This window comes from Siphateles boraxobius, unplaced genomic scaffold (genome assembly GCF_051911475.1).
Source record: "Siphateles boraxobius isolate OS27281-9 unplaced genomic scaffold, OSU_SipBor_1 8, whole genome shotgun sequence".
NCBI lineage: Eukaryota > Metazoa > Chordata > Actinopteri > Cypriniformes > Leuciscidae > Siphateles > Siphateles boraxobius.
In genome coordinates, this window is record NW_027509208.1 from 33,775,502 (window position 1) to 33,796,107 (window position 20,606).

General features: G+C 39.2%; 1 protein-coding gene across 14 annotated transcripts in view; it reads left to right on the top strand.

The window, feature by feature from the left end:
- lama2 (laminin, alpha 2) overlaps nucleotides 1-20,606 on the top strand; it is a 419,939-nt gene that overhangs the window by 196,417 nt on the left and 202,916 nt on the right. For all 14 annotated transcript variants that reach the window (XM_077221106.1, XM_077221108.1, XM_077221107.1 and 11 more), the window contains one exon: nucleotides 2,696-2,797. In XM_077221106.1, coding sequence (XP_077077221.1) covers nucleotides 2,696-2,797 — 102 coding nt within the window. The remainder of the gene's footprint in view (nucleotides 1-2,695; nucleotides 2,798-20,606) is intronic.

The window sequence follows — 20,606 nt, forward strand, 5'->3', positions numbered from 1 at the left end:
AAACATTTATTAATCTTTTTTAATGTTAATTTCAACATTTACTTATTAAAATCTTGTTAACAGTAGTCAATGCACTGTGAACTAACATGAACAAACAATGAACAGCTGTATTTTTATTAACTAACGTCAACAAAGATTTATAAATACAGTAATAAATGTATTACTCATGGTTAGTTCATGTTAGTTAATGCATTAACTAATGTTAACTAATGACTCTTATTGTAAAGTGTTACCAACATATATTCATATCTTTATTATTTATAATCTGATAATTCTGTGGCATATACAGTGATAATACAGTTTACATTTTGTGTAATATAAACAATCCATCAGTTGAAATTCGTTTCACATGAGTGTTCTGTATGTATGCAGATAACGTCTGACACACTTATATTAAGAGCTGTGCATTTTGTGAATATAAATAACCAAGCAGTTGAGATTTGCTTTATACAGTATATATCCCTTTATATCGCAATGACTTTGACGTCACTTCACAGCTTCCATAGATGAACATTATTTTTGTTGCATAGCAACATTCTGTTAGTATTCTTATTATGTAGAAACAATTTCAAAAATAGGTTGTGTAATATTGTGAACACTGGCTCTGATCGTTTATGGCATCAGCTTGACAACAACAGTTCTAGAAGTGTGAAACACAATGCCATCACTACAATCACAGACACAAACACTGTACAAACATGTTACAAATCTTCTCTTCACTGGTTTTCTGCTTCTCCCTGAGATTTTACAGGACGGCTTCTCCGTCTGTCTATAGTCTCAACATATTTGCCTACTTTTACTGGTCATTGCCGTTCACACATGGTATTAATTACTCTCTCTCTGTGTGTGTGTGTGTGTGTGTGTGTGTGTGTGTCTGTGTGTGTGTTTACATGCTCTGCTCTTTTTTCCCTGCACTCTTTGATTGTATCTCAGCGCTCTCCAGATGTGTGTTACCTTTTGAACTAGATGTCACAAGCACAACACAAACAAACCAAACTCAGTTTGTGGAGCTGTGCTTGTTTGTGTCTCTGTAGGTGGGCTCTGGTCCATATCAGGCTCATTCTGCTTGATATTAAAATAAACAGGCTGAGACGCAGGGGTTAGCAGGGCGTAGCGGGGGTTGATTTCATGGAGAGAGAGGGGTCACAGCAGAGGTTGGAGGGCAGAATGCTCTAGAGTTGCTTGTCTTTAGTTTTAAGGTGCTTGACTGATGGCCTGTTTCTCATTTCCTGTAAGCTGTGCCGGGGGTGATGATCTAATTTAGTTTTGGGGTTTTGATTTTTTTCTAAAAGAACTCACACTAACAATAAAGAAGTGCTGATATTTTTTGGATTTGGTACGATCATGGCAGTACCTTGTTTTTTACAATGTAGCATATTAGTTGCATGGTGTTCTTTGAAGTACCTCTGAATAACAAGTAGCATAGCATTTTTATCCTATACCATAACTTTACCATGGGACTACCACCGTACTTTTTGCAAATGCAACAACTTCACTAGACAACTTAATGGCAAGAGGAAGCAATTATAACATTCCTAATAAATGACTGCATTTACGTGAATTAATACTCATGTGTTTTTAAGTGACCTCAGCTAACTAAACTAATGACTCTGTTGACTCGAGCATTATTCATTTTTGCTGCTCAGAATGAAGTGATTCTTGAACACTCAGTATTGATTGAGCTGAATTGCCATGATGTCACAAGAGGTCAACTGATAACAGGAAACATAATTATATATATATATATATATATATATATATATATATATATATATATATATATATATATAATGGAATACACTACTGTTCAAATGTTTGGGGTCAGTAAGATTTATTTAATGTTTTTGAAAGAAGTCTCTTCTGCTCACCAAGGCTGCATTTTGAACAGTATATAATATATTTGTGTATTACTTGCATTACGGCAATGAGAATTTGGGGGGAATAGGAAATAATGTCAAGAAGATACTGAAAAATCTTAATGGTCAAAAATTATCATACTTTCTTATTTATTCCTATTGATTTGGCATGAAATATGGCATTTCTTGGGCAATTTGCCCAAATGTCATTTCTAGCCGGGTGGACAGCCGCAGTGCTGAAAAATCAATAGTTTTTTCACGTGTTGGTCTGGAGACAAACGTCTCCCCTCGTTCCTTTAGACATGAGCAGTCAGAACATATAAAAGTGGAACAAGCAAGACATTTTGATGTTTGCTTTGAGTAGCATTCGATTTGAATGCCGTATGAGTCTGGGGTGTGTTGGAGAGATGAGCTCTGACCTCTACTCGCAAGGCACCGCAGTAAACCCAGCCGAATCTGAGGAGATTTATTTTCCGTTGAAGTGTAGGAATGTGTAGGAGTATGTATGTGTGTGTGGGGGCGCGTGTGTGAATAAAAAGCCAGGATTGGATGCAAAAACACATGGAAATGTGTTGTTCTCCCCAGTGAAGCCTCGGTTCATCCCTCAGTGTGCTGGTCTGATTTTACTGTACTGATTTGCCCTGCAGCGTAACGTTACCCAATAACAGCAAAAGACCTGGAGAGAATGCACTCTACTTTGTACAGCGAGGGGAGAAATGTGTGTGTGTGTGTGTGGCTTCATCAATAATCACTGCGTCTTGAACTTGTTTTCGACCTTTTCTTGAAAACAGAATCGTTTGCTGACCCTTGCTCCTGTTTGTGTGTGCTTGCGTCTGCAGCTCTTGGCGTATGGAGGCATGCTGGCGTATACGGTCTCTTATGACACAGAAAGCAAAGAAGACCCGGTTCGCATCATCAGCGCTCCTGATGTCATCATAGAGGTACGTATGTCCAATCGCAAACACATTCACACTGGATTTGATAGGATCAAGCAAAATAAATGGTTTCTTTAAACTCTCCGCGGTTGTGTTTCATTGTGAAATATGCAGGCAGACTTTCCCTTTAGGGCTCAAAACTAAACAGAATTTTCCCCCTTCAACTATTTCATTGAAAACTTGTCTGACAATGTTCACTTGGCCTCCTCTTTAGGCCAAATTTTGGTCAGAAGTTCATGAAAAGATTTTTAATCTAACAAATTTGACTGTAAAAAAAAATCTAAAAGTAAAATATGTACTATAACGTATGTCCAGTGAAGGTAAGTTGTATAACCCAAGTGCAGTTTATTATTCAAAAACAAGATCAAACATAAAACAGTGGCGTGGCGTGGCGTGGCGTGGAACTCAAAACAAAAACATGGACTTGACGCTTAACAACAGTTGTACAGGGAAACAATACTTGACAAAGACACATGGCAAACTAGGCCTTAAATATACAAGGACTAATGACAAGACAAGGGACACCTGTGCACAATACAACAATGAACCAATGACAACATGGCACATAAGACAAGGGAACACATGGCAGGATCACATGACTATAACAGACTATCCGGTTCTTTTCTGCAAACCGGTTCTTTCGGACAGTTTGTTTCAATTAACCAGTTTAAAAAAAATGATTCACCAGTTCTTTTACGTCAATTCTATCATCCCGGCGTATAAAAATACATTCAAATAAAGACATTTGTAATCATAACTTCAGTTAAATAATAGTACTCATCGTCATAATCATCTTGGATAAGTTTCTTACATTTATGTTTTGCAAATGAACCCTGTACAGGCGATGTGCAAAAACGCAGATGTTTTACATGTCTTAAAGATATTTCACAAGTTCACACTAACATCAATTAAACAGAGTAAAGATTACGCGTATTTGGCGTGCTGTCCGGGGGGAGGGCTCCGAGCTCGGAATTTTTGCCCGAACCCAGAGTACTCCCCCAAAACGCAAAGAGAGCAAAGGACAGCCGCCAGACTAAAGACCCCCCAAAACGCAGAGATTTGGCTGGCTGGCATTTTGAGAATAAGCCTGGTTGCTTGACCAGGAGGGCCTGCTGACTCACGAACGGCGAGCATTTGTAATTTGGAACAAACAGTCGGGAGGGCTCGCACCGTTTCTTGACGGGAACAGCTCATAGCATCAGACAGGCGAGCTCTACCGGCCGATGAACGAGGAACAGCGTGATTTATGCCACCTGACCAGGAGGGCCCTATTGGCTGACGAATGAGGAGCAGCAAGATATGGGAATGACGGGTGAGCTCTGCGGATCGATGGGCGGGGAGCAGCGAGATCTAAGATGGCCGACCGAGAGGGCCCATGTAGCTTCCGACGGGAGCAGCTCACAGCGTCGGGCTGGTGGGCCCTACCGTCCGATGGCGGAGGGACAAATTTTGGAAGCCCGGCCGGGATATTTCTTACTGTGTACGCTGGGAAATCAATACCTGCTTGATGGGAAAGATGAAACATAGATGAATGCTATGTCCGCTGGGAGACCAAAGCTCGCTGGACGGAGAAGGAAAAAACAGATGCATGCTATGTCCGCTGGGAGACCAATGCTCGCTGGACAGAGAAAGAGGAAATCAATGCATGGTACGTCCACTGGAAGACCAATGCTCGCTGGACAGAGAAAGACGCATCAAGTAGGAGTTTTAAAGGGAAACTTAATTCTGAATAGTGAGGTACTGGAGAGGAGACATCACTGCTGCGGCAGTGAAGAAAATTAGCCAGAGAAACAGAGCTCCTGCGGGAGCAGAGGAGACATCACTGCCGCGGCAGTGGAGAAACTTACCTGGGGTGCTTCTCATTTCTTATTTGTGCATCCTCGTTTCCTTTCCTCGCTTCCTTTCCTCGCGTCTCAGCTCCACCCCCTGTAGGTTGTGAGGGAAGGACGCAAGGAAAGAAAAGGAGGACGGAGGTAGGAGGACATTTGAATACTTGATCACTCGAGCGTCACTTCATAGCGTCATCAGCTGCGCTCAAAGGATCTGCCCTTAAGTTTGTTTATTTAAGAAATTCATAATGAATAATAATAAAGCAAGATACCCTGTTGAAATATGTGAGATGTGTGGTTTATATAAACAGCAAGGGTAAAGTATAAATTCAAATTATTGTGACCGATGTGAAGGGGGAGGAGAATTTATACGTGCGTCACATTTAGTCAATAAAACACTTCCGCATAGGATACACCTGTGTATCCTCGCTCATGACTCCTCTGAAAGCCTCCTCACTCCTCGATCCTCGACTCCTCAGGGTGCAATTAGAGAATTGAGATGTCCTTCAAGATGGCTGTGCTTGACTGGTTTCCGGGTCTTGGGAGGGAAAGAGGAGGGGAATTGAGAAGCACCCCTGGAGAAAAATGAGTTCCTGTGGGAGCAGAGGAGACATCACTGCTGCGGCAGTGGAGAAACTTACCTGGACAAATTGAGTTCCTGTGGTGTGAGGCTGAGCGAAGGGAGGAGTAGATTGGGGCCTGGCGGGCCGATACTCGTCTTCTTGCGCATTAATCAAAGACGCGAGGAAGAGGAGGTGAGAGATTAAATCCTTGCAGGATTATGCGCATCCGAAGTTTAACCTGTTAACCGTTTCCAGAGCGTCGGCGCACTGAAGCGTTTTTTTTTATTTAGTTCAAATTTACTATCAGATTTAATGTTATACCTTGACAAACTATACATCATTAAAAAGATATAATACTCAAGATTCAGTATTTGACCACTATTGTATTCTGAGAAACTTATAGTGACAGTTATGTCTTAATTTGTGTCAGGAGTTATGAAATGGAAAAATGAGTCGATACCTTTAATATGAATTATGAGCGTCAGCTGGTCCATTCATAAAAAACACTCCAAGCTGTCTTCATGACAGCGATTCGCAAAACATCGTCCCTCAGGGCTTTAGCTCAAAAATGTGCAGACTTGGAGAAATATTGATATATTCTCATAGATTCACATCATATTTCTATAGACAGGAATAATATTTGTTGAATTTATACCCAAATGCGTCGATGTAATCATTATGATCGCTTCTTACTGAGATGTGCTGTGTTTTCAATTCATACCAATAGCCTGAGGGCGCTATATGCACAATAACAGTCCATATATGGATCACGAAGAAGACCCATAGTCATGTGACATTCCAGGACGTCACTGATACAGAAAGTAGCTGACAGAGATCGCTGTAACATGCAGATAAAGATGTTTCGAAGACAATAAACATGATTGCAATGATATTTGAGTTACCTGTGTTCTTCAAGCCATGCCAGGTATTTCATAATAATAGATTATATTTATAATGCAATGCTAATCGATATAGATTTCATCATCGTGCAGAACACTATAAATAATAAATTTTCTGTCGGATTTTTTTTTTATCTGAAGCCAAATTAGATCACAGAAGATTATTTAAAACACTCGACTTGCGTTATAAAGTAAGTTTGGAGCACAAACATGGTTTCAATCTCATAAATGGTCGTGTATTGATGGTGTGCTAAGCTAACATGCTAGCTAGCCCAGGTGCACCTGCCACCAGCAGTTATTGTTTTATGATTTTTTTCTAAATAGGAATGCTTGATGAAATGTTTCAGTGCATTTGATACCAGTTTCAAATATTTAGTGAGAACTTTGATAAAAGAAATTAGGGTTTGAAACCCTATGAATAGCATGTGAATTGCCAGTCGTTAGTAGCTATAATGCAGACAAAAGAAATGCATATTTAGAGCCATAACCAGTCTGGAGAGGTGTAAATGTGTGCAGGGAGAGACTGACTCTGAATGGGGCTCGTTTGCACCACAAAATAATAGAGACAATAGACTGATTAGATGACTCAGAAGATGACTAAACATCAGTTTGCATTTTAGAGTCTAATCAAAATAAAGTAATTTGACATGATCTTGAAAAACATTTAACTAAATACAGAGTTTTAGACTTATCTTTTTCAGATTTTAAATATAAAATGATCACACATATGGCTTTAGCTGCAGTGCATTTCTAGATTGCTCCAGGGCCAACTTCAATTTTATTTTTATGAAGATGTTTCATGAAAGTAAATTTCTAATAACTTTACAAAACTTTGAAGCTATTTAAACATTTTTTTTCATTATGACAATAATTATTTCTACATTTACAATAAACTACTAGGTGTCAGCTTTCAAATGAGATCATACTTGTGCTTTTAGTGCAAAGGGTTCATGAACTGTATCTGTTTAAGTTTGGGTATGCCATTTCTGGGGATTTTTCAAAAGTGGCCTTGAAGGTTAACAGGTTAAGTGGCCGAGCAAAGATAGCAGTTCGGGCTTAGAACAGTTTAGACTGTCTGGGAAGGTGGACGAGATCAGAAATATCCTATCGATTTTTTCTTGTGCAGTGAGGTCTGGAAATCAACTGTATCCAAGTTAATGCCCAGAATTCAAATGGACGAGGCTGAACCCATGGTTTTAACCTGTGCAATTGGAATCCAGAGCACAGCAGAAACTGTGCGGGGCTGAGAGATTGATTATTAAACGTTTGAAAATGTTCTTATTTTCTCAGTTTATTTAGTTTATTTTCATCATTTCTATTTTCTCAGTTTATTTAGTTTATTTTCATCATTTCTATGGGTCACATTGCCTGCCGATTTGTTCGTTCTGAATCAGAAAAACCAATAGTGTTTCGAAGCGATTTTTGTAAATAAATTGCAGGATAGTGTTAACGAAAGGTTCTTAATGCTTCTGTGTACAATCTGCACGTAATGTGCGACTACTGTTTACGTGTGAGTTTACGCCACAAGGAAGCATTGCGTTAATGAACGGCAAATCATTTGTACAGAAACTATTTAAAACGCGTGTTCTCCCGATCAAAAATTTGTATCCAGATAGCATAACTCGCTCGTGATTCAACAACTGAAGCGATGCGAAGTGAGGGACAGAAAACAGAGAAGGGATAGAGGTCCCCAATCAGGGACAGAAAACGAAAAGGTTTTGGGCTTGGCACTCACGGAATTGACCCGGCAGACGTTGAGAGTGTGGACTGGCTGGGACAGAATCTGCAGCGTGGCTTACTTAGGGCCTGCTGAGGCGGCCTGACGCTGGATGAAGGCCCGTTCCTTCGCGTTAAGAGGGCGGCATTGCCTTATTGTCCATTTCTCTGTGGCAGGAATTATTGAAATGTTCGGTTTAAAGAAATATGTGGAAGTAGATTGCGGATGTTTCGCCCTCGGTGGCGAGGACCCGTTTGTTTGGCCTGACGCCCACAAGATAGTACCAGAGGATTGCGGCAAAGATTCCTAATTCTGAAGGATGAAAGATTCTTCATTGAACGGGAAGAGCTCGATTCGGACATGTTAGGAAGGTACTGCGGGGCCAAATGCTGTTAAACTGTCAACGAACGGAGGTAAGTTTGCTGTATATATATACAGGTCCTTCTCAAAAAATTAGCATATTGTGATAAAGTTCATTATTTTCCATAATGTAATGATAAAAATTAAACTTTCATATATTTTAGGTTCATTGCAGACCAACTGAAATATTTCAGGTCTTTTATTGTTTTAATGCTGATGATTTTGGCATACAGCTCATGAAAACCCAAAATTCCCATCTCAAAAAATTAGCATATTTCATCCGACCAATAAAATAAGTGTTTTTTAATACAAAAAAAGTCAACCTTCAAATAATTATGTTCAGTTATGCACTCAATACTTGGTCGGGAATCATTTTGCAGAAATGACTGCTTCAATGCAGCGTGGCATGGAGGCAATCAGCCTGTGGCACTGCTGAGGTGTTATGGAGGCCCAGGATGCTTCGATAGCGGCCTTGTGCTCATCCAGAGTGTTGGGTCTTGCGTCTCTCAACTTTCTCTTCACAATATCCCACAGATTCTCTATGGGATTAAGGTCAGGAGAGTTGGCAGGCCAATTGAGCACAGTAATACCATGGTCAGTAAACCATTTACCAGTGGTTTTGGCACTGTGAGCAGGTGCCAGGTCGTGCTGAAAAATTAAATCTTCATCTCCATAAAGCTTTTCAGCAGATGGAAGGATGAAGTGCTCCAAAATCTCCTGATAGCTAGCTGCATTGACCCAGCCCTCGATAAAACACAGTGGACCAACACCAGCAGCTGACATGGCACCCCAGACCTTCACTGACTGTGGGTACTTGACACTGGACTTCAGGCATTTGGGCATTTCCTTCTCCCCAGTCTTCCTCCAGACTCTGGCACCTTGATTCCCGAATGACATGCAAAATTTGCTTTCATCCGAAAAAAGTACTTTGGACCACTGGGCAACAGTCCAGTGCTGCTTCTCTGTTGCCCAGGTCAGGCGCTTCTGCCGCTGGTTCAAAAGTGGCTTGACCTGGGGAATGCGGCACCTGTAGCCCATTTCCTTCACACGCCTGTGCACGGTGGCTCTGGATGTTTCTACTCCAGACTCAGTCCACTGCTTCCGCAGGTCCCCCAAGGTCTGGAATCGGTCCTTCTCCACAGTCTTCCTCAGGGTCCGGTCACCTCTTCTCGTTGTGCAGCATTTTTTGCCACACTTTTTCCTTCCCACAGACTTCCCACTGAGGTGCCTTGATACAGCACTCTGGGAACAGCCTATTTGTTCAGAGATTTCTTTCTGTGTCTTACCCTCTTGCTTGAGGGTGTCAATGATGGCCTTCTGGACAGCAGTCAGGTCGGCAGTCTTACCCATGATTGCGGATTTGAGTAATGAAACAGGCTGGGAGTTTTTAAAAGACTCAGGAATCTGTTGCAGGTGTTTAGAGTTAATTAGTTGATTCAGATGATTAGGTTAATAGCTCGTTTAGAGAACCTTTTCATGATATGCTAATTTTTTGAGATAGGAATTTTGGGTTTTCATGAGCTGAATGCCAAAATCATCAGTATTAAAACAATAAAAGACCTGAAATATTTCAGTTGGTGTGCAATGAATCTAAAATATATGAAAGTTAAATTTTTATCATTACATTATGGAAAATAATGAACTTTATCACAATATGCAAATTTTTTGAGAAGGACCTGTATATATACACCGCTTAACTCGTTGATTGGGTTGATTAACAGAGTGTGCTCCACTCGTGTCTAATTAGGTTTGATTATCTGAATGTGCTCCACATGTGTTTAATTAGGTTTAATTATCTGAACGTGCTCCTCCCGAACTTTGTTAATAAAACATCATAAAGTGAATAAATCGTCTTCATCATTGTATTTGTTATTAAATAAACTTACATTTCGCCAAATTCAGCCCCTCATTTAAGTCCTCGGTTCACCCGTGCTCGTGTATCAGTTCGGTTCAGAGACGGTAATATCACGTATGCGCAGTATCTCCAGCTCAACGGTTCTCCATATCGAAAGTGTCCGAAAGAAACAGTTCTCGGTTCTGTACTGGTGATTGAGAACTGCTGTACCAATGGGTGTCAGTTTGGTTTGAAATGTGCTGGGGACAGAGACACATTCGGAAGTGCATTTTCAGAAGTGCTTGGTACAATAAAGCAATCATTTTTTTTTCTCTTTCGCACAGGTCATGTTTTGAAAGACAATGTCCTGTAGCTTACTAATGTAAATAAATAAAAATGTATAGAAAAATTTGATGATGTCCAAATCGTTTTATGAAGCAGAAAGCCTTAAGTTTTCAAAAAGCATTGGGGCGGACTGGCAATCGGGGGAGTCGGGACTTTTCCTGGTGGGCTTGTAATGTTTAGAGCCCGTGAGGGACGGTCTGATAATAGTTATAAATTGCAAGTTCTTAGCAACACCATCTGGCGGCCTGGTGTGCGGCCGCTGCCCGCTGGTCAAACTGTGCAGCCTCTCTGCTCAACCCGTAAATAAATACATCGATCCGCAAACTTTGTTTAAGTTCTTAAATGGTCTAATGGTAGATCTTTTGTCAAGCGTGTCAGAGGTTACTGGTTCGAATCAGCACTTGTATAGTTTTTTTCTCTCATCAAAACTGAATGTGTTCATCAGTGGTTACAGTCTATATCAAACAGGGACATGCTTTTTATTTTTTACACAGCATTTTATTTTGTGATTTCACCAGAATGAATAGAGAGATTGAAGCGAGCTTCCCAGTGAAGACTGCGCGAGCCACAAGAGAACAACTGTATCCATGCAACTGATAGCAGCGGCAACACAAAAACAACACATTTTAGCGCTAAATCTCTTATTTAATAGCGAACTAAATTAATGTTCTGCTAGTCAACTGGAGATGTTTTATTTATTTGTATTAGGTACATCCGTGCCTTAATGTTTTAAAAAGTGGTGGGTACAAAACGACTCATGATGAAATCTGGTGGGGATGCGTACCCACCGTCCCCACTGAAATTTACGCCTATGCCTGTACCTGTGCGTTCGGTAGTGCGCGCATGCTCAGTATCAGCTGCTCGTGCTCATCACTTCTCTCAGCACAACATGTCTCAGTGCAGTCTCAGAACTGTTGGATTTACTGGGGTAAAATATATTCCGGGTTATTGGTTAGTTTCGAGTCCGAGGGACTGTCAGGCATGTCCGAAAGTGCGGACTTTAGTAAGTGAGGACTTTAGCAAGTAACTTTAGTAACTTGTGGATCAGCGCTGACGCAAGACGCAAACTGTTTCGAACGATTCAGTCCGATTTAGTGTACTGGTTCGATCAGTTCACTAAAAAGAACCGGTTCCAAAGAACAAATCGTTCACGATACGGACATCACTAAGAGACATGAGACATGGCCAAAACAAGATGTGACATTTACCCTGATTTTGCCTGTCCTGAAGGTCTGTGTAAAATTTGTAGCACAGAATTGTAAATTAAAGTTCAAAAGTTCTGCTGTCCTTTTATTCATTGGATTAAGCTTAAATGACAAAATACCTGTGGCCGTTTGGCCAGATTACAGCTATATTTTAAAAGTAACTTTTTTGTTGGAAAATATTTTAAATAACTAAAAAACTAGCATATGCTGTTTGCATAAACGTTCAGGCCTTGTGCTTTGTCACGTGTGAGCTTGTAACGAATGAAAAATACTAGAAATGAAAACAGAACAAGATAATGAAACTAAACAGAACAGAACAAGACATGAATGTGACGTTACACCCATGTCCTCGCGCTGCAAACAAGTTCAACACAGGAGGGAAAGAGGGGGCTCTGGAGGAGGACGAGGAGCAGGATGAGAGAGACTGGGATGAAGCAGAGAATGACCCAGAGCTATGGCAGGATGAAGGCCCATGGTGGAACTGATGGAGGGAGGAGCCAGATGACCCTTACATAGGGTCTCTGGAACCAGGTTACATTTGTCCCTTCCTATTCCTTATGGGAAACTCGAAGCTCTGAAGTACAATTGCCCATCTTGTTAGCCGTGATGAAGGATTTGAGTGATTAAAAACCCAAGTAAGTGCTGAGTGGTCAGTTAAACTCCCTTAACTTTTAACCACCAAAACTACTGCCAAGCATTCTTGTTCAGCCGTAGTGTAAGGCTTCACTGCACCGTTGAGTAGTCTTGATGCATAGGCTACTACACTCTCTCCTTGATCAGACTCCTCGGTTAGCAGTGCCCTAAGGCCGATGTTGCGGCCACCTGTCTGCACTTTAAAGGAACGGCTGAAATCGGGTATTTTTTTAAATCTGTATTTTTTAAGGCATGCAAAGGTGCGGCACATTCTGAGAAAGAAGGAATAAAACGACGAGACCAGTCTGCAAGGCAGAGGAATCTTTGTACTTTAACGGTTTTGGGATCTGGAAATTCCCTTATGGCCTCCACTTTCGCTGGGTCAGTCCTTACCTTTCCTTGAACAAAGGGGACTTCTGTAGAACATTACAGTTCTTCAGATTTATGGTGTGCCATGCCACTTCTAATGCAGCATAGAGTTGCAGCAGATGGCTATAGTGCTCCTTGACATTGGCAGAGTAGACTAAAATGTTGTCTATGTAGACAAAGCAGAACTTGCCTATAAACTCCTTCAAAACGCTATTCATCAGTGGTTGGAAGGTGGCAGCATAGTTTTTTAAGGCTGGAAAGAAAGCAGCACAAATTCATACTGATATTTTTTTGTGACAAAGTCTGTTTTTGCTTTGCTAGATTCTTCCATGCCTACCTGCCAATATCTGCTCCTCAAGTCAGAAATACTAAAGATGGCAGCTTTGTATAGAGAGGCAAGTATGTCATGGATTTGCGGCATAGGGAAAGCATCCAGGGGAATTTTGGCATTCAGGGCTTAGGTAATCAATGCAAAAATGTATACTTCCATTTTACTTCTTTGGCAAAAGGATCATGGAGATGCCCATGTATAAGTGTAAGGCGTAATGATCTCATTCTCCAATATTTCATCCACTTGTTAGTCTATGAACTGTTACTTGTTTATTGCTGTTGGATAGGCTCTCTTTCTGACAGGTACTTGATCGCTGATACGATGGGTTATGATGGAAGTAAACTCCAAGGTTTCGGTACATACTGTGGGCCAGTCCAACAATTAGCCTTCCAGCTGTCATTTTTATGATTAAGAGAAAGATCTTTTAATCTGGCTAGATCTTTTATTATAGCTATTAAGGCTTCACTGATCTGCAGAGGGGGAAGTGCAAGATGTAATCTGATAAGACTTGGGGTAAGATTTGAGACATGGTCTGGACGATGTTGGAAAGTAATACTGCTCTTCAGTCTCTTCCTCTTCAGGAAAGGAATATGAATTCGCTCTGACAAACTTTCAGTGGTGCAGTTAGAGGAGTCATAGGGCGTCCAGTGCACTGGTGTCAGTGTATAGCAATGTTAAGTCGACTTTCACCTGCTCATCTATGGTCCCCACAGTCCTTCTCAGTGTGCTAGCAATCCAGTTCACATGCAAAATGTCATGTTCTGTCATGGCTGGCTTTAAGCGAAGACACAATGTACTGTACTGGTAAGCAAAGCAAACAACAAATTTCACACATAGCGTTGCTGAAGACACAGAAGCTGACTATGTTTGGTCTGGGTGCACTTTATAGCTTCCTGTCATGACGTCACCCGCCTATACGCCATTGGACTGATTTCACAAGTGCTTCAGTGCTTTGCATTGATATGCAAAGTACCACTTACTATAACGTACAAGTGTGACACTGTCACACCCATCATACATATTAGGTACACTAATGTTTAATTGTGATCATTAAGTATTGTCATTTTCAATTTTTTTATTTTTTTTTTGTATTGTCGAGTTGAGTTTCAGTTGTCCTTATCCTCACCCTAGCCCTTGAGTTATCCTAACCATAGCCCTTTGCCCTAATAAGGTGAATAATAACCTTGGCACTTCTTAAAAACAATGACACTTAACAATAGGGCTGGGTATTGACAAAAATTTTACAATTCGATTCGATTTTGATTCACAGGCTTGCAATTCGATTCGATTCGATTCAATATTGATTGTTTTGGATATCAGGTTCAATACATGGCAAATGTTCTCAAGGAAAAAAAATCTCTTAACTAATGCTGTAAACTATAGGAGTCAGGGGCCGGTTGCACCAGCTGTGCCTAAGTTACCTCTTAGCCTAGTTTTGACGTAAATGGGAACTAAGTTACAACTTACGAACTACTAAATATTTTTTACATTGCACCATCAAACATAGTTTAAACGTAACTCTACGTTCCAACTAAATATTTACGGCAGCCTCCGATAAGGAGTAGCCTAATGGTTGGAATAAAATATCAGACAGACTAAATGCATCAATAAGCTCTTCTTTTACCTGACAGACTTCAATTCTTTAGACATATATGATAATGCTGACATTTACACTCGCTTACATTTTAAGAGAGAGAACATTATTTGAAAAGATAACTTTGTTAGCGGCTCTTTAACACCAACCCGTCCTAAACGGCGCCGGTGTATGCATCGGTCCATGTTGTGCATGTCAAATATCAGTCATAATCCATAAACGTACTGATATCTTATGTTTTTTATATCAATATTTATTTATTGATCCTTATTTAATTTCAAATATAGTTTCTGAATGTTATTTACATATAAAAACACTTGTGTTATTCATGATCATGTATCGTATTTAATGGAAGCTTATTTTTACCGTTAGTGAGGCAAAAGTTGTTAGAATGAAGGATAAACTGAAATTCACGCAATTCAACACTTCTGCTCATGTATTTGAAGGCTGCTACTGGTTCATCGAGGCTAAACGTCATATTATGCGACTACACGCATTACTTTACGGAGAGCTTACGACCTACTAGCTACGTTCTGCCTTACGAACAAATGGTGCAACGGAATATAGTACAGAGTTAATTACAAACTAGCTAGTAGTTACTAAGCCTCTAGTATGGACTTTATGCTCCAATTTAAGAAAGAACTAACGAACGGCTGGTGCAACCTTACCCAGTTGATTAGCCTACTATAATATTGAAGGTAAAAATTAACTTATTTGTAGCTATACAAACACTTAAATTACACTTTTATTTATTTTTATAATAAGAAAGTAATATGAATTATAAACATTTTAATGGTGGCTGTCATTATTTATTCAAACATGCATTAAATATTGAAGAACATTGAAAATTATAATGAATATATAATATGGTGCATATATTTAGCAAAATTCTCTTCTCTAGTTAATTTTTCTAGCTGACTAACGAGTTTATGGTAATTTTTCTGAGGTAAATGTGACGTTACATGACATTGTTTACAAGTTGTTTAACTGACGTCTTTCCACGGTTGAAACACTGATTGAACGATTCCATGTAACATGATACAGATTTCGATAAGTTGTACTCTATCTTTTAACTCACTTTTAATGCTCATTCATGTTTATTTCACGCTGTAACTGGTATTATTAAGGTGGAAGAGAAGAACATGTGCATGTGATCTCGAGCTGCGCCAGAGCGATCTCACGCCATAGCGCCAAACGGCGCTATGGTTTTGAGTTTGTAATAAAATGGACGTAATTTGAAATTTCGGACTTTATTTCATATCAATAATAACAAAGCACAAAGCTTATTGTGATTTATTGGATGGGATGCGCGCTACAATGTTCCATTCATTCATCAAATAAAAACAGGATGACTAAAAGTTAATCGATTCTTGAGATTTAAGAATAGATATTGGCAAAATGAGAATCTATTAATATTGAGATATCTAAATATTTTTACTCAGCCTTACTTAACAACCATCAACTTCAATAAAGATTAATAATAAAGTGTGTCACTCACATCACACACACTTACCCACAAACACACATTCTCACACAAGCAGTGAATTACTATCCTAAAAAATGATAGACATATCCCGGTCATTCCCCATGACGGGCTAAAGCCAGTCTTTAATTGACAGGTCGTCAACCTAGGTTTGCGAAAACTTACATTTCCCCATTTCACACTGTAAGTTGGTAGAAAATAAAAGCAAGTGGCTAATATCATATTAGACATTCTCTGCTAATATCAAAGTCTCTGCTAATATCAACTGAGGTAAAAAGGCAGTAAATGTTGTTGGCGTCGCTGATAGGCTATCAAGCACGGAACTCACACTGTTTACTTCTACGTCATTGCTATCAACTCCGACTCGCTCATGTCCTGTTAGCACTATATTTTTAAACTATGCTAGATTAAGTTGAAACATGGAGACACAAAAGAATTAAGCAAAAAAAAATAAAAAAATGGAAACTCATATATTGAGGTGGTGATGAAAAATTTGCTACCAAGGGCCTTAACTTTGGTAGGTTTTTTTTACTACCGCACGGACACCCTGTGGGTGATTCGGGCCCCTTAGAATGTTGTGTGTTTTCTGCAGTTTACAGAGAGTTTTAGTTTTTCTATATTAAACTATACTATCATTTTGAATATACTGTAGGCTCAAATATAGCAATGGGGGAATATTTGATAATATCCTGATAATGCCAAGTGGCCTACAATATTTAAAATATATCTAGTCAGTGACAGACAGAGCCGATCCGTCCTATACGCTCACTACGCAAGCTGCGTAGGGCCCCGCAAATTACTCAAGGCCCCGCCTCCCCCTCGTGCCATAGCGCGTCAATTAATGTTTACAACATCCATGACAAAATTAATTGAAACTATTCTTCTGGTCACGAAAAGAGGGGGGGAAAAACACGAGAGTGAATTGCGGGAAAAACAATCAGGTAAACTTGTGTTCTCTCCTCTCCAAGTTTGATGTCAGCAAAGTTAAGTTTATGTGCATTTCTACTGTGTTTTTTCGGTCTTGCTAACCTAGCTGGGCAGGCAGTCAGCGCATCTCTTGCATCACTTTGTGCCTGACAAAAGTGAGAGTAAAATACAATTATTTATTACGTTTGTTTTTGATGAACGACAAAGTGCAACGGTGTTTGTTTACTGCAGCTCGGAAAAGATAACCGCGTCGCGTGTGTTATCATGCGTTCATTTGCGCGCGCACGAAATGAAACGCGCATTTTTCAAGCAGAAATATATGTGGAGACCACGACCAGACATACTGTACAATATATGGGCGTGAATGATGGCACTCCTCATCAAAGTACACATTATACAGTAAATATACTTTTAAAACAAGACACTGATTATCTAGTCTCAGTCAATGTGTAGTTAAAAACTCTAAACAACTGCACTAATTATACAAGATGGAAAGCAATGTATTGACAATTTGACTACTGATTTATTGGCTATATTGAATTTTAAATGTTGAATAGCTAGCTGGACATACTGGTCAATATGGATGGACATCCCTCAGTAAATATTAATCATAAATCAAAAATTGCTTCAACATGCATAATAAAAAAAACCTTTAACATGCTATGGCAAGCCATTTTAGATTTTATTCATTTACAGTTCATGCATTTTTGATATCAAGAATTTTTTTTTTTACTATTTGCAATGTGAATTCTTGATTATTTTTACTATAGGGCCCCTTAGTTACATTTTTATTAACCAATGTCTATTTTTGATATCAGGAATTACATGTTCACTTGTACAAAAGTTAATTTTTTATATCAATGATGGCAACACTCACAGGGATTATTGATATCTGCATCACTAGTTCACTAGTTAAATATTACAAGAGCCAAGTCATAGTATTAATAGTATTTTATATTTGAAAATGAATAAAAGGAAATTGGGAGCCAGTTTGAATGGGTCTGATGCAGCTTATAAAATGAGTTATCTATAATTTGCAGGTGCTATGCTTAAGTTTGTCAGTAGAGGAGTATCTGGATCATCAGCCAATATTCTATAGAAATACTCTATTCAATAAATATTGGTTGTTTGAACCTCATTCTGTTCTATATTTTTGTACTTATTCTTTGACTGTTTTGTTTAAAGGAGGGAGGATTGTATTGGGAGCACTGAAGTGTCAGGTGTGACTGTGTGTAAATGGCAATCGGTTTACATAGCTTTTGCCAAGTAAGACATGGTCCTGGATCAACATATTTTGTTGATCCTGGATCAACATTCCTGTCCCAAAATGTAGTCCTTACCCAATCCCTACCCTTAAACATAACCCTACCCATAACTTTTCCCTAAAATCAGAGGGTAATGATCAGTGAATAACACTGATGTTTAAGGACTTCACCCTGATTCTAAGCCTAAACTTGACATAAACTGTAAACTTGTCCCTCAAATCTGATTGGTTGATTGGAAAGTTGATCCAGGATCAACAAAGATGTTGATCCAGGAACATGTGGTACTTGGTGAAATCACGTTCACCCACGGGGTCAGGTAGAGGGCCCCTTAGCAGAATTTTGCTTAGGGCCCCAGGGAGGTCAGGATCGGCACTGGTGACAGAGTTCAAGCATATTCGTCTAAATTAATTCAGTATTTTCATCTTCAGAATCATGAATATGTTTATTCTGGTGTCTCTATTGTCCTGGGCTTTGGGTTTCCAGCACCAAGTCCAAGCCTATTCATTTACACACAGAATGTAATTTAGCATTTTAATCAACAGTACATTTTTCAACAGTCGTTACACCCCTAGAATAAATACATTGTTTTATGCCAACAGCATATCAAATTAATGTATTGTTGTCAAGAATATGTTATAACATAAAAGAAGGCATTACAATACTTAATTTGGACTTTGGATGCTTCAAAATGCAGCACGCGAGAAAGCCACAGGGTTTGTCCTGTAATCTCCGAAGTGTTGGTAAATGGCATGATTGTTGGGCTCAGGTAATGGGATCTTTGAGTAAAACTGAGGTCATTTAGCCTCTAACACACTGTTAGAGGCTAAATGACCTCAGTTTTACTCAAAGATCCCATTACCTGAGCCCAACAATCATGCCATTTACCAACACTTCGGCTCATCTATTGAGTCATGTGGGCGTCCAGAGCACAGCGTGGTCGTCTTTGTTTTGTCTACAATTGTTCAGAATTATAGTGTAGATGTGTAACTGGACTGAAGCTGTTTATTTCTGTGAGTTTGTTTGTATACGGGCATTTGTGTGTGATGGTGTCGCGCAGCTGTGTTTATGTTTGTGCGAACCTTTTCACAAGCTCACGGAAACACTTACATCTGCATACGTGTAAATGTGTGCTTGAGTATGCGTTCACACACCTGTTTGCGTGCAAGCACGATTTTGTTTAATTTGTGTCGGCTCAGCTCAGCCAAAGCAAATCGTATCCTTCTTTATTTAGTCTCCACTGAAAAGCACTCTCCTAATATTTGGTTTATTCATGCCGTGTTAAAGATTTTTTTCTTTCTTAGTCTCAACTACGTGTAAATCAGTGTGACTGTCCTGCAGAGTAAAGCTTCAAACCTCAAACACACCTGCCTGTAATGTTCGTGAAATATTATTACAAATATTAGATAACTTTTTTTATATAACTATAACATAAGACTATAAAAAATTGCTATTCATGGCTGTATATTGTACACACCGAAAAGAAATTGTGTAGAATTTACTTGGAAACCATATAACTCAGATATTGCTAGTAAATTTCACAAATCTTTATAAAGAAACTGCAAGTAAAGCATTGAATCAAATGTGAAATTTTTAAAAATAGAAAGACTTAAATAGTATTTTCTTCAATAACAATAACTTTGTACTTCAATAACTTTTTTACTGTATTGTATTTCAGCAATGTGTCTATTTGTAATACTCTTATGGAATTTTAGGAAAAACATCTAAAATATTCCATTAGGTTTACTAAGATCTGAAAGACAGACCAATTTTCCTCCATATATTTAATTATGTTTATGGAAAGTCCCCATGAAACATGAAAACCCAGCTTGTGTGTGCGTTCAGTTTCTATGCTGACATTGTGTTAATCTTCTGTCCTTTGTAGATTTGAAAGAAATGTTAGTATGGTGTGAGGCTGCATGTGTGTGTCTGTTTGCATGTGTTGAGGTGTGTGTGTGTGGCTCCCATGCTCATGTGTGTATGACAGGTAATTATTGTTAGTTAAGCCCTGTTTTGCATGTGCATACCTCATTAACTCTGTGCAAATAGAGAGTCCAGCTCCCATAAATCCTCAATCTTCTAGCGGTGTGTGTGTGTTTGTGCATGTGCATGTCAATAAAGCCTGATTTTCCCAGCAGTCAGTGTGGTGGGGTGGTAAATAAACGAGTTGAATGAATCGCATCCCATAATGCTCTAGGATGAGTCCAGAGCTGAGATATATGGATTACCTGTTATTGCATCAATGCACATGCACACACACAATTTTTCACAATTTATTAAACATAATATCCTGAAAATATTCCTCCTTCCATCAAAACAATCTCAAATTTTTTTATGCACATTGCATGCCTCTTCATAAATCACCCTATTCTCCACGCATTCACATTTGCACACACACACATACCACTTCTACTAGTTTTCTATAAAGATATTTATATTAACTAACCTAATAGCAAAAAAAAAC